Below are 14,484 nucleotides of genomic sequence, written 5' to 3'. Positions count from 1 at the left end.
AAAAATGCAGAAACAGGCAACAATGATTTCAGTTCCTTTCATTCTTGATGTAGCATTCTTACCTAGTTTGATTAAGAATTCCCTTTCCAGTTCTTGTACCTGCCTAACAGATTCTTCCAGGGAACTGCACAGTTTTATCTTTGGTCTCAGTAATTCTAATGTATCACTGATCATATAGTCAATGTCTATAGGGAACGGGTGATCTTTTGTCCAAACATCCAGGCTTTTCTTCCACCAAACATACCTCTGGAAAGACACAGATAATTGCAAAACAGATAGGCAACCATTAGAATTAGTCTAGTGAAATTCGGATCTTAACATAGAAAGCTAGAACAAGGAACAAGGCTAACTTATCCCTAGGAGAAAAACCTCAGGCTTTGGGTGGAATAACCAGCTTAAATATCTTTTTCATTTTATTATGTATAGTTTCCCCAAAGCCTTTAGCTTTTTCACATGTCCACCACATATGAAGAAACGTCCCTTCATTATTTTTACACTTCCAGCATTTATTTGACATAGTCTTAAAACATCTTTACCAATTTATTTGGCATTAAATGCCACCTGCATATAATTTTCATGTAATTTTCCTTTAAAGTAAAACAGGCTGTATATTTCATATTCACTCTCCACAGTAGTACCCATGGGGTCATATCAATATTATGACCAAAATCTTTAGCCCAGTGTATCATTGCTGATTTAACCAATTCATCTTTTGTTTCCCATTTCAATAACATTTTACAGTGTTTTTGAGATCAGTTTTACTTTGCCAACTATTGACTGAATTAACTGTTGATACTACAGTTTCTTCTTCATTTAATTGTTTTATTAACTTCTCTTGTCTCTCTCATTGATTTTGTTTTGTCCCTATAATTCTTCTCCTTTCAACATGGGATTACTCTTCAATCATGCCTTCTTCACCTAATTTGCACTGCTGAACAAATGTGGCATAAATACCACCTAGTGTCGGTCAGATTTAACACAATTTTATTTTCCTCCTGATAGTTTAACTCCTTTCTACCCTTTTCTTTCAACTTTTTTATTCTGCAACTCTTACTTTGGCTGGATACCCAACTGTGCTCCTATCTGGACAGGAATAGTCTAACTTCTCTTGTCTATGCATTATACACAGGGCTGCCTCTGAAGATGGTTCAGAAGCTTCAGCTGGTGCAGAATTCAGTGGCAAGGTTGCTAACTGGAGAAATATCTGAAGTATCTGTGTATCTGAAGAAGTGTGCATGCACACGAAAGCTCATACCAAGAACTGACTTAGTTGGTCTTTAAGGTGCTACTGGAAGGAATTTTTTTTGTTTTGACTATGGCAGACCAACACGGCTATCTATCTGTAACTGGAGAAATATGGTTTGAGCATATAATGCCAATCCTGGCTTGCCTGCACTGGCTGCCTATTAGTTTCTGGGCCCAATTCTAAGTGCTGGTTTTGACCTATAAAGCTTAAAATGGTTCAGGACTGCAAGACTTCAAGGGTCACCTCTCCACATGTGGACCGACCCAGACCCTCCCATCATCATTTGAGGCCCTTCTTCAAGTATCTCCCTCAACAAGAAGTCCAGAGAGTGGCAAGGCAAGAACAGGCCTTTTCTGCAGTGGCTCCCGATGGTGGAAGGGAGGCTTGCCTAGCACCATTATTATAAGGCTTTAGGCACCAGGCAAAAACTTTCCTCTAGAGCTAGGCCTTTGGTCTGTAATTATCTGTGACCTTTTAGAAGTGGATGATATGTCTTTAATATATTTCTTTTTCTTCTTGGCTTTAATGTATCTATGTTGTTGCTGTGGGGGGGTCTGTCTGTTTGGTTAGTTGTAAGTCGCTTTAGGTTGCCCTGGGCAAGATAAAGTGCCTAACAAATTTAATAAATAACATTCTTCTGGTGACCATCCAAATACATCTTAATAGTACTCGCATTTCTACATGTTACTTTGTGAGGGGTATGCCTACTTCAAATAAAATAATAAATAAGTAATATGTAAGAGACAAATTTGGTCACAGGGAAAGATGAAGCTTGCTCCTACCTGGAAATAGACCAAGAAGCAGTCAAGTTTCCGTTTGCTGGATCCTCTGTCAAAGTATTGCCCACAAGTGTCAAGGATGGTACAGACCAGTCGAATTCGGAAAAGATGTTCTGGAGGATCAAGTGGGCTAGATGTACCATCCGAATTCACACCAAATGATGTAAAGGAGTACAGAGTTCGAAATATTACTGCCGACTCCACCATTCTGTAATTGTACAGTTCACCCAGGAACTTGGCACTGCTGATCCTCCGCTGGTTAAATTTTGGCTGATTAACCTTCAGCAAACAAAATACCACTGACATGTTAACATACACTTCTTAAACACTAGATGAAGTTCAATACCCTGCAGAGGCCTCATAATGTACTATGATTAAGCAAAAGCTGTAAAGATGGAGGCAACAGTGTAGCTGCCTGCACTACTGTTCATGATAAATTAGCATAATTAAGTGAAGTGCAGTGTAAACATGCAGATTAGAGAATATTGATCCAGGCCTCTCCATCCCTCAGTATCTTACATGCATCTCACTTTATCAGTTAACCAATGAAAACTTGTCCTAAGAACTACCAATCCAGTCTAGCCATTTATGTCAAGGACAACGATGCTATAAAACAACCATGTCAACTCCTACCGTGCTTTTTTACTTAGTGCATCCTTCCTCAACCTTGGACCTCAAATGTTTATAAAAAAGTTAATGTACATAATTTCTAAACTTCTTTTTAAATGTTTTGTACTATGTTCTATTTCACATAGAAAAACCTAAAAGTTTTTTACCTCCATTCCTAGCCGAATATCCTCTAGGACACCATCCACAACATGAATTCCAACATCCTCTTGGTAAAGTACCAGTCCTGCTAAAAGGTTGGCTACACAGTGAATACTATTGTATTTCACATTCCAGATGTTGATCATGCAACATATAACATAGTCTTTCACTTCAGGGTCATGCCAGGGCAATTTGCGCATCTGTCTCAGGACCTGAACAAGATTTTAAAGAAACTTAACTCAAAAAGAAAAAAAACAAAGTTGGATGCTTTACATACATATATGCTGACTACTAAGTAAAATTACTCCCCCTCCCCCAAAGAAAAAAGTACTTTGGGGTACCCATAGTTCATTGTGACCTCTTATCTTAACACACACACACTCAGAGCTGACATATGAACCCATCATATAAAAGTGCTACTGCTGTCTTTAGTCATGCTAGAAAGGATTTCCCATTCATCCCTTGAAGAAAGGACTGAAGCCAAGAAAGGACTCACAACTCGTTGTAAGCTGCCAAAAGAGTAAAGAGAGGATTCACATAATGAACCCCACCAGAAGCAGCCCTGTGGAAGGGATTCTGCTTGCACAACAGGATTTCCCCCTTCTCCCCACCCCTGAAATTTGCTTGGGAAAGAGCAAGAGAAGCCCAGAACAGTACCTGAGGGAAAGCTGATATGTTTCCACAGGCAGAACATTTGTAAAAGTTCTTTTTTAAAAACTATCATGCTGTTAGATGTGCCACAAACGCATTAGTATGCTGCTGAGAAACAGGCGGGCTTGTAGAATGCTACAGACAAGTAGTTTTTGGAGGCTTATTTTCAAAGTCTAGGTGCTAGACTTAACAAATGTAAGAATCTTTGCTTTAAGTAAATCTTTACATGATATACTCAACATATTGCTCCTGAGGACTTAAGTACTTTAATGTAATTTAATATTCAAGACAATATTCAGGTGTATTAGTTTAAAGTTAGCTATCTGATCTGCACTTTCCCATTCATTTTAGCGTCCTTCAGCTTACTTCCCTGATAATCTCATTCATTAAAAAAAAAATTAAAACAGGAAAATTTGAATTTAAAATCCTATGTACTTTAGATTTCATGCTTTAGAAGTTATTCTAGGATAAAATTCCATTATTCTATTCCTGGATAATGGTTTTTGGGGAAACCCACCAAGATTGAAGAGAACGTACCTTCTCAGTAGTGACTTTGGAGAGATCCTTATAAAGGAGCTTCCGAATATACTCCTGGAGAGGAGGGCGTTTCTTTTTCACTGTTTTCTCAGCGGGAGGAGGATTGCAGTAGTAGTAGGCATTTTCCACCATGGTGACATAGCGTGCATCCAGGTGCATTGCTTGTTTCTTTCGCATCATTTGTTCCTGGAAACAAAGAGAAATAATCACCCTGTGCAGACATACTAAGTTTTCATAAGAACCATCTGTTTTGTTCTTCTAGCTAAAGCAAAAGCCAAAACCTATTTTCTACCAAGAAAATCATACTGTGAAATATTATCTGGCTCACAAGCTACACAAATCTACTTCGCTTTCCTACATTGCACCTCTAACAACTATTGATGAATGTGCAGCCCTATATTTTTAACTATAATTTGATAATGTAGGAAGGTAAGACACATATCCTTGCTCCTTGTGCTTTCTGCCCACCAAGGCTGCTGATAGCTAGGCATATAATTCTCCGCGGAAGTTCTTGCGCCAGTTCAGATGGCTACCAAAGGGGGAGCCAATTCTCACTGTCAGTAAGCAACTGCCACAAATCTCAACCCACAAACCCAGGGGTCGGCAAGGCTGACCGGGCATGGGCTGGATCACTCCCGCGGAGATCCTCTGTGGGCCAGACTGGCGCAGCATGACACCGGAAATCACTTCTGCGCATGCCCAGATGCCAAAAAAACCGCACCTGCACACAAACGATTTCCGGTGCCGCGGACATGTGAAGACGTGATTTCCAGTGTCTGGGCATGCGCAGAAGCAATTTCCGGAGCCATGGAAGAGAGTCCCCGTTTATCACAGCGAGCGGGGACTCGCTTGAGCGGGCAACTCGGTTCAGGGGTGGCTCAGGGGCTGCTTCCAGCCCATGGGCCTTAGGTTACCGACACCTACACAAACCCTTATCCTGTAATATATGTGGATGTTCCAGGCAGAGACTCGTAGGAGGAGAAAGCTGATTTGTGTGACTTTGCCCCCAAGGACAGACTGCATAAAATAAAATGTGTTACACTGGGTAGGGAAGCGTCTCTTCTGCCACAGGAACTGGCCCACCACCTGCTAAGCATTAGAATCATATCTTAGAACATTTTATTGTAACTATGGCTTTGAAAGAGTTGTCAAAGAACAACTTGAGGAAAGGCTAAAGTGTTTGGGGACTTTTTAGTTTAGAGAAAAGACGAGTAAAAGGTGACATGATGGAAGTTTATAAATTTTTGCGTGGCACGGAGAGAAAACATTGTTCTCCCTCTCACAAATTCAATGAAGCTGAATTCAATGAAGCTGACGATTCAGAACAGCTAAAAGAAAGTGCTTGTTCACACAGCACAGGGCTTAACTATAGAACTTGCTCCCACAGGAGGCAGTGATGGCCACAAACTTGGCTACTAGCTACGATGGCTATGCTCAGAAGCAGCAATACTTCTGGACACCAGCTGCTGGAAACTGCAGGAGGGAGAGTGCTCTCATGCTCAGGGACTGCATGTGCTTAGCCCACTTAGTAAGAACAGGAGACTGGACTAGATGGGCCATTGGCCTCACCCAGCAGGCTGTTATGTTTATGTTTTAAAAACAGCTCTCTAAAAAAATTATTCTTACCAAAAGGACACTAGTTCTCAAATGAGATTCTGGAGATCTGAACAGGAATCGACCACAAGTCTCCAACAATGTACATGCCATTTCAATATGGTGATGAGAGAAGTCAGACAAGAGCATCTGTGGAAATAAATTACATTTAGAATGCCTTTCATACTAATTTATCAGAGTATTCAGAGTGGGCTCAAAATCAACCTTGTTTGGGGCTAAAGTAAAATGTGAAATTCTTAAAGTGGCAGCACAGCTTCATCACATCTTAGCTATAGTGATGGAATTCCAATTCTTAAAAATATACATTAAATGATAATATACACTGAATGGTAATACAACCACACCCACTGTCGATCACACCCAATTATTCCCTCTGCCATTATAAAAAGTATATTGAGACACAAGCTTTGTATAGAGAACCTCTGAGTATGGCAGGAAAATAAAAGAAAAAGGGGATGTGAACTGATCCTCAATGTACATGAGCACCAACCTTTAAGCAATGCAGAGTGTCACTTTTGGAGAACATTTTAAACTTAGTAAGTTCACCAATGAATCGCACAGTTTTATTCTTTGTTTCAATGTTGATCTGGTCCTTCTTTCTCACCTAAACATAGGAATACAGGAAGATTTACTTTTAGTATGCAACGAATTAATATGTTGTTGCCCACAACAGATATGCAGCTGTCTATGTGATTGTTCATGTGCGTACACGCACACTCGCCAGAATGCAACAAGGGGCTGGGGGAGTGCAGTACAAGGAGAAGCAGAAGAATGGTTTGAGAATAGCCTTAATTGTTAAATTGAAATCTGGCTTTATTACTTCAGTTAAGGCAGTTTTTAAAAATAAAATTAAAACAGTGTTTTTTGGTATAAAAATTGACACTGGACGTATTTAGGATGCAAATAATAAAATCAGTATAATATTTTCAGGGATATGGCTAAAATATTCAGTTCTTTTTCTGGAGGATTTCAATGAGTTAACTGAATTAGAATCAAAGAAAGAGTCCTATAAATAATGTTTGGACGTTTATAAAAACATGGGTTCAAAATTCACAATGATGGCAAACAAATGATATGTGGATATATTTGCATAAGGAACTATGGAATTATGCTCCTCCATTCTTCCCTACCCCTTCGTGGATCACTGCCTTGCCGTGGCGAAGGGGCTTGAATAACTCAGAGAAGCTATGAACTATGCCGAGCAGGGCACCCAAGATGGACAGGTCATAGTGGAGAGTTTTGACCAAACGTGATCCACCTGGAGGAGGAACCGGCAAGGCACTCCAGTATCCCTGCCAAGAAAACTCCATGGACAAAGACAACAGGCATATAAAAGTTATGACGCTGGAAGATGAGCCCCGCAGGTCGGAAGGCGTCCAACATGCTACTGGGGAAGAGCGGAGGACAAGTACAAGTAGATCCAGAGCTGATGAAGCGGCTGGGCCAAAGCCAAAAGGACGCTCAGTTGCGGATATGCATGGAAGCGAAAGGAAAGTCCAATGCTGTAAAGAAAAATATTGCATAGTGTCAGGGAACTGCCATCGGAAGGACAGGTGGTGGACAGGCTCCAGGAGAATAGGAGAGACTCTGCAGCAGAAGAAGGAACCAGCAGGGGGAGTGCAGGAGTTACAGCGGAGGGGAGGCTCTGGGATACTTCTAGTGAGAATAGTAAAGAGGGAACAAGACCCCCCTTAGGAACTCCCACCCTTCGCCGGAAACTGTCACGCAGAGAGTCACGAAGGCGCATGTCCGTCAAACAGCTTTTATGTTGGCGTAAGTTCCGTAGACGCCCACTGTCAGATCCTACCAGCGACTGACAGAGCCATGCTTTGGGGGCTCCGTTAGTGCCTCGGTTTGGATGACCAGCCAAACCCCAGAGGGATCAAGCTTTTACGCACAAGCAGCTCATTATCCCATCACAGCAATCTGACAGTCTCTGAAAGCAGCTTGTGCAAGCAGAGGGCATCATGAGTGAACCAGCAGGAACCGGAGCAGATGGAGCGGGAGCAGGTCCAAGCCTGGAAGAAAGGTACAGGGCGTTGGAGGTCCAGCTCGCGCTGCAAACGGCGAGGCTCGAGGAGAGGAGGGCTCAAGATGCGGATAAGGGGAAAACCACCCCACTTGCCAGAAGGGTGCCTGGATTGGTGCAGAAATTTGGGGGGGATCCCAGGAACTATCAAGCCTTTAGGACAGAGATGCAATATGCTCTCAATCTACTGTTTGATGACTTCCCCGATGAGAACTCTAGAGTGGCGTACGTGATTGGCCATCTAGAGGGAGGGGCGAAGGACTGGGTTCGGCCCCTGATGGCAGCCAATAATGAAATCTTAAAGGACACAATGAAGTTTTTTCGCGCCATGGACTTGATGTTTTCCAGCGAGATTGAGCAGGGGGTGGTGCGCAGGCAGTTAATGGCGTGTAAACAGGGGAGCCGATCTGTACGTGACTACTGGACTGAGTTCACCATGCTGATTCATAGACTGGGGTGGGACCTTGCTAGTGAACCTATTCAAATGCTGTTTGAAGAAGGTCTCTCTCCGGCAGTGAAAGATGAACTTTCCCGGGCGCCTAGGGCGGAGTCTATGGATCAGCTGACTAAATCAGCGCTGTCCATAGGAGCACGCCAGGAAGCTAGAGCTATGGAAAAGCGGGAAGGAAAGGGGGAACGTTGGAAGGACTTCCGCATTCCAGAGATTCCGGAGCAGCCTTTCCCGCCAGCAGAGCCGATGGAACTTGGAACAGCGCGCGCGCGCGCAGTTTCAAACACCAGTGAAGGGCGGAAGAAGGAGGGAAAGAGCGGCAAGAGATGTTATCTCTGCCAACAGCCAGGTCACTTTGCCAGAGTCTGTCCGCAAAGGAAGGAATGGCAAGGGATGGCGGGAACTGTTGGGGGAAAGGAGGAAGAAGAAATCAAGGAGCAAGTAAAAGCCAACGCCTGGCTGCCAACATCAGGGCACAGCAGCCAGGCCAGGGAGTAGTGAACGTGCCCACGCCGGAACCTCCAAGACCAGCGCTTGTGATAGAGGTGTTGCTGGAACTGGCAAACGGACACCCACTAAAGATAAAAGCGCTATTGGATTCAGGTAGCTCATGTAATTTCATGAGTAAGGAGTTTGCAGCCGAACACCAGATACAGACTATCCCATTAAGTAAGCCTTTGCAGGTTACCACGATTGATGGGAGGGAGCTGTTGGGAGGAGAAGTGAGCCAACAGACTGTACCAATGATAATGAGGGTGGCACGACACACAGAACTGATAGCGTTTAACGTAGCCACCTTGGGAGGAGCTCCTATTATCTTGGGAATGAGCTGGCTGGCACTACACGATCCGCTAGTAGGCTGGCATCAGAGAGTGGTTTCCTTTGGATCAGCACATTGCCTAGAACACTGCAAGGAGGGAGAGGGTCAGGCAGGCGCCAGGGCCACTCTAGCAGGGATGGAAGTGATGGACAAGGGGAAGGTGCCACCACAATACGCTGACTTGATTGACGTATTCAGCGAAAAGTAAGCAGATAAACTGCCCCCGCACAGACCCTTTGACTGTCAAATTAACTTACTCCCAGGAGCACAATTGCCAGTGGGCAAGCTGTATGCAATGTCAGACAGTGAGATGCAGGAGTTAAGGGAGTTCATTGACAAGAATCTCAAGCGAGGTTTCATCAGAGAGTCACGAGCGGTGGGGGGCAGCCCAGTGTTCTTTGTGGACAAAAAAAACACGGGTAAACCCAGGCTTGTATGTGATTTCAGGGCCCTAAATGCAGTGTCAGAACCAGTGACTTTCCCTATGCCTAGAATTGATGACATTCTGACACGGGTGAGAAAAGGGAAAATTTTTACCAAGCTGGACCTTAGGGGGGCATATAACTTGATACGTGTGAGAAAGGGGGATGAGTGGAAGACCACTATGTTCACCCCCTTGGGGGCTTTTGAGTACCTGGTTATGCCTTTCGGATTACAAGCGGGCTCCGCCTGTTTTCAATCATTCATGAATCACGTCCTGGGGCCATTGCTCTACAAGAACTGCGTAGCGTTCTTAGATGACGTCCTGGTGTACTCAGAGAATGAGGAGCAGCATGTGCGAGATGTAAGAGAGGTACGGAGCAAACTGCGAGAAAACCGGCTGTGGGTGAAACTGGAGAAGTGTCAGTTTCATACCAGGGAGGTGGAATTCCTGGGGTACCGGTTGTCTGACAAGGGATTGGCCATGGATCCCAGCAAGGTTCAAGCGGTACTGGAATGGAAAACACCAAAGACCAAGAAGGACGTGCAAAGGTTCCTGGGCTTCGGAAACTTCTATAGGAAGTTCATCAAAAACTTTGCCCATTTAACAGCGCCCATCACGGATTGTCTTAGTAGCAAAAAGAAATTTATTTGGACGGAAGAAGCGCAGCGGGCGTTCGAAAGCCTAAAGCAGGCGTTTGCGTTGGAAGAGCAACTTCTGCACGTGGATCTACAACAACCAATGAGAGTGGAGACTGACGCGTCAGACCGAGCGGTGGGGGCCGTGCTTCTCCAGCCGGGAAAAGATACGTCTGAATGGAGACCGTGTGCATTCTTCTTGCGGAAGTTGAACAAATCCGAGAGGAACTACACAGTATACGACCGAGAACTGCTCGCCATTCATGAAGCATTCCGGAAATGGCGCCACTTGCTGATTGGGGCGCAGCACAAGGTTCAAGTCCAAACTGACCACAAAAATCTGGAATACTGGAGAACAGCACGAGTGCTGAACCAGAGATAAGTGCGATGGGCCCAGGAGTTCTCCAAGTTCCACTTTGAGATTCGTTACGTGCCAGGCTCCGAGAACGTGAGGGCGGACGCTCTTTCCAGGAAACCTGAGTACTTAGAGGGGGAGGGAGCGCCTGAGGCAAGGCATGTAATCCCTGAAGACCGCTGGGTGTGTGGGGCGGCATTGGTGGGGCAGAGGGAACTGATAGAGGGTACTGAGAACGATGAATACGCCCAAGAGAAACTCAGAGAACTCAGGAGGACAGAGGAGAACACAGGGGGGTTTGAAGAAAAGAACGGGGCGTTGTATTACAAAGGGGCACTGTACATACCCGATGGGGAACTGAGGGGCAGAGTACTCAAGCAGTTGCATGACAGCCCCACAGCGGGACATTTTGGACAGCACAAAACCATGTGGTTGGTTACCAGAGAGTTTTGGTGGCCCAAGGTGAGGGAGGACGTACGGGAATATGTCAGGGGTTGCGACAGGTGCCAGCGAGCGAAAGGAGAGAGGGTGGCGCCAGCGGGGCTATTACAACCCTTACCCACGCCAGAAAGGCCATGGGAGGCAGTATCCATAGATTTTATGACGGACCTGCCAAAATCCAAAGGCAAAACAGCTGTCATGGTGGTGGTAGATCTATTAACCAAAATGTGTCATTTTATAGCTTGTTCACATGCGGTCACAGTGGAGGAAACCGCCAAGTTGTTTGTAGAACATATTTTCAGGTTGCATGGCGCCCCCTTGAGGGTGGTCAGCGACAGAGGGAAACAATTTACTTCCAGGTTCTGGAGGAAACTTATGAGCTTACTGCACGTAGAACTCAATTTCTCTACTGCCCGGCACCCAGAAACAAATGGGCAAGCGGAAAGGGCAAACGGGATTTTACAACAATACCTGAGGTGTTATGTAAAAGACAGAGAAAATGATTGGGTAGATAAGTTACCTCTAGCAGAATTTGCCTACAACAACGCGGAGAACGTGTCCGCAGGGATGAGTCCTTTTCTGGCAAATTATGGGTGTCATCCCCGGGCATTCCCAGGAGAGGGAGGGGAGAGGTGGAGCGTGCCGGTGGCGGAACATTTTTTTGAAGAGATGGAAGCGATCCACCGTCAGCTTCAACTTAACTTAGAGAAAGCCAAGGAAGAATATAAGAAGCAAGCAGACAGAAATAGGAGGGAAGGTGATACTATAAGGGTGGGAGACCGGGTGTGGTTGTCCACCCAAGGACTACCGTTCAAGGGCGGGAGTAAGAAATTGAGACCCAAAAGATTGGGACCCTTTGAGGTCATACAGCAGGTCAACCCAGTAGCATTCAAACTCAGACTGACCAGTCACATGAAATTACACCCAGTATTTCACAGGTCATTACTGTCGCCGTACCGAGAGGGACGTGAGTGGGGGGAGCGTGAGAGAGAGGCCACCCAAACGCCCGTGATAGAAGAGAGAGAACGCGACATGAACGTGGCAGGAATCATTGATTCCAGGTGGAAGGGGAATCAGGTGGAATATCTGGTAGAATGGGAGGGGGAAGTAGAGTCGGAAAACACTTGGGTACCAGCAGAGGTAGTCAATGACGAGGTTTTAATAGAAACATTTCATCAGCGTTTCCCAAAAAAACCGCAACCCGTGGCACGATTTAGAAGGGAACACTTTGGGACCACCGATGAGGAAGGAGAGTTTGAAGGGTTCCCAGAGTCAGGGGTGGGTGAGGAAGCCGTCTCCGACGAAGAAGAGGAAGACGGGGAGAGAGACGGTACGCCGTGGCTAGAAGTGTTTGAATCCTCGGACAACGAGGAGAGCTCCTTCAGGGGCTTTCCGCCCTCACCGCCAGTGGGAGAGGAGGCGGGGGGGTGAAGGGGGCCCTGGGGGGGAGGTGGATGTCAGGGAACTGCCATCGGAAGGACAGGTGGTGGACAGGCTCCAGGAGAATAGGAGAGACTCTGCAGCAGAAGAAGGAACCAGCAGGGGGAGTGCAGGAGTTACAGCGGAGGGGAGGCTCTGGGATACTTCTAGTGAGAATAGTGAAGAGGGAACAAGACCCCCTTAGGAACTCCCACCCTTCGCCGAAAACTGTCACGCAGAGAGTCACGAAGGCGCATGTCCGTCAAACAGCTTTTATGTTGGCGTAAGTTCCGTAGACGCCCACTGTCAGATCCTACCAGCGACTGACGGAGCCATGCTTTGGGGGCTCCGTTAGTGCCTCGGTTTGGATGACCAGCCAAACCCCAGAGGGATCAAGCTTTTACGCACAAGCAGCTCATTATCCCATCACACATAGGAACCTGGAATGTAAGAACCATGAACCTGGGTAAGTTGGATGTGGTCAAAAATGAGATGGCAAGAATAAATATTGACATCCTGGGCATCAGTGAACTAAAATGGACGGGAATGGGCGAATTCTACTACTGTGGGCAATAAACCCGTAAAAGAAATGGAGTGGCCCTCATAGTCAACAAAAGAGTGGCGAAAGCTGTACTGGGATGCAATCTCAAAAATGATAGAATAATCTTGATACAAATCCAAGACAGACCTTTTAACATCACAGTAATCCAAGTTTATGCACCAACTACTGGTGCTGAAGAAACTAAAATTGACCAATTCTATGAAGACTTACAACACCTTATAGAAGTGACACCAAAGAAGGATGTTCTTCTCATTATAGGGGATTGGAATGCTAAAGTAGGGAATCAAGAGATAAAAGGAACAACTGGCAAGTTTGGCCTTGGAGTTCAGAACGAAGCAGGGCAAAGGCTAATAGAGTTCTGTCAAGAGAACAAGCTGGTCATCACAAACACGCTTTTCCAACAACACAAGAGACGACTCTACAAATGGACATCACCAGATGGGCAGCATCGAAATCAGATTGATTATATTCTCTGCAGCCAAAAATGGAGAAGCTCTATACAGTCAGCAAAAACAAGACCTGGAGCTGACTGTGGCTCAGATCATCAGCTTCTTATAGCAAAATTCAAGCTTAAACTGAAGAAAGTAGGAAAAACCACTGGGCCGGTAAGATACCATCTAAACCAAATCCCTTATGAATACACAGTGGAAGTGAGGAACAGGTTTAAGGATTTAGATTTGCTGGACAGAGTGCCTGAAGAACTATGGATGGAGGCTCGCAACATTATACAGGAGGCAGCAACAAAAACCATCCCAATGAAAAGGAAATGCAAGAAAGCAAAGTGGCTGTCCAACGAGGCTTTACAAATAGCGGGGGAGAGAAGGCAAGCAAAATATGAGAGAGATAGTGAAAGATACAGGAAATTGAATGCAGATTTCCAAAGAATAGCAAGGAGAGAAAAGAAGGCCTTCTTAAACAGAGATCTGTTCAAAAAAATTGGAGATCTGAAAGGAACATTTCGTACAAAGATTACCAAAATAAAGGACAAAAGTAGTAAGGACCTAACAGAAGCAGAAGACATCAAGAAGAGGTGGCAAGAATACACAGAGGAATTATACCAGAAAGAAATGGATGTCTCGTATACCCCAGGTAATGTGGTTGCTGACCTTGAGCCAGACATCCTGGAAAGTGAAGTCAAATGGGCCTTAGAAAGCACTGCAAATAACAAGGCCAGTGGAAGTGATGGTATTCCAGCTGAACTATTTAAAATTTTAAAAGAAGATGCTGTTAAGGTGCTACACTCAATATGCCAGCAAGTTTGGAAAACTCAGCAGTGGCCAGGGGATTGGAGATCAGTCTACATCCCAATCCCAAAGAAGGGCAGTGCCAAAGAATGCTCCAACTACCGCACAATTGCACTCATTTCACACGCTAGCAAGGTTATCCTTAAAATTCTACAAGCTCAAGCAGTATGTGGACCGAGAACTCCCAGAAGTGCAAGCTGGATTTAGAAGAGGCAGAGGAACCAGAGACCAAATTGCAAACATGCGCTAGATTATGGAGAAAGCTAGAGAGTTCCAAAAAGACATCTACTTCTGCTTCACTGACTATGCAAAAGCCTTTGACTGTGTCAACCACAGCAAACTAGAATCATAGAACCATAAAGTTGGAAGAGACCACAAGGGTCATCGAGTCCAACCCCCTGCCAAGCAGGAAACACCATCAGAGCACTCCTGACATATGGTTGTCAAGCCTCTGCTTAAAGACCTCCAAAGAAGGAGACTCCACCACGCTACTTGGCAGCAATTTCCAC

At 45.1% G+C, this 14,484-nt stretch overlaps 1 protein-coding gene across 9 annotated transcripts in view; it reads right to left on the bottom strand.

Moving 5' to 3' along the window:
• The window catches only part of UPF2 (UPF2 regulator of nonsense mediated mRNA decay), a gene marked incomplete at its 3' end in the record, with an annotated part of 69,987 nt that overhangs the window by 17,679 nt on the left and 37,824 nt on the right, over positions 1-14,484 (bottom strand). For all 9 annotated transcript variants that reach the window (XM_083701309.1, XM_083701310.1, XM_083701311.1 and 6 more), the window contains 6 exons: positions 6,086-6,199; positions 5,608-5,724; positions 3,982-4,167; positions 2,802-3,005; positions 2,029-2,304; positions 63-246 (listed from right to left, as the gene is read on the bottom strand). In XM_083701309.1, the coding sequence (XP_083557435.1) occupies positions 63-246; positions 2,029-2,304; positions 2,802-3,005; positions 3,982-4,167; positions 5,608-5,724; positions 6,086-6,199 (1,081 nt within the window). The remainder of the gene's footprint in view (positions 1-62; positions 247-2,028; positions 2,305-2,801; positions 3,006-3,981; positions 4,168-5,607; positions 5,725-6,085; positions 6,200-14,484) is intronic.

This window comes from Podarcis gaigeae (genome assembly GCF_964106915.1).
Source record: "Podarcis gaigeae genome assembly, chromosome: 10".
NCBI lineage: Eukaryota > Metazoa > Chordata > Lepidosauria > Squamata > Lacertidae > Podarcis > Podarcis gaigeae.
This window is presented reverse-complemented; position numbering and strand designations above follow the sequence as displayed.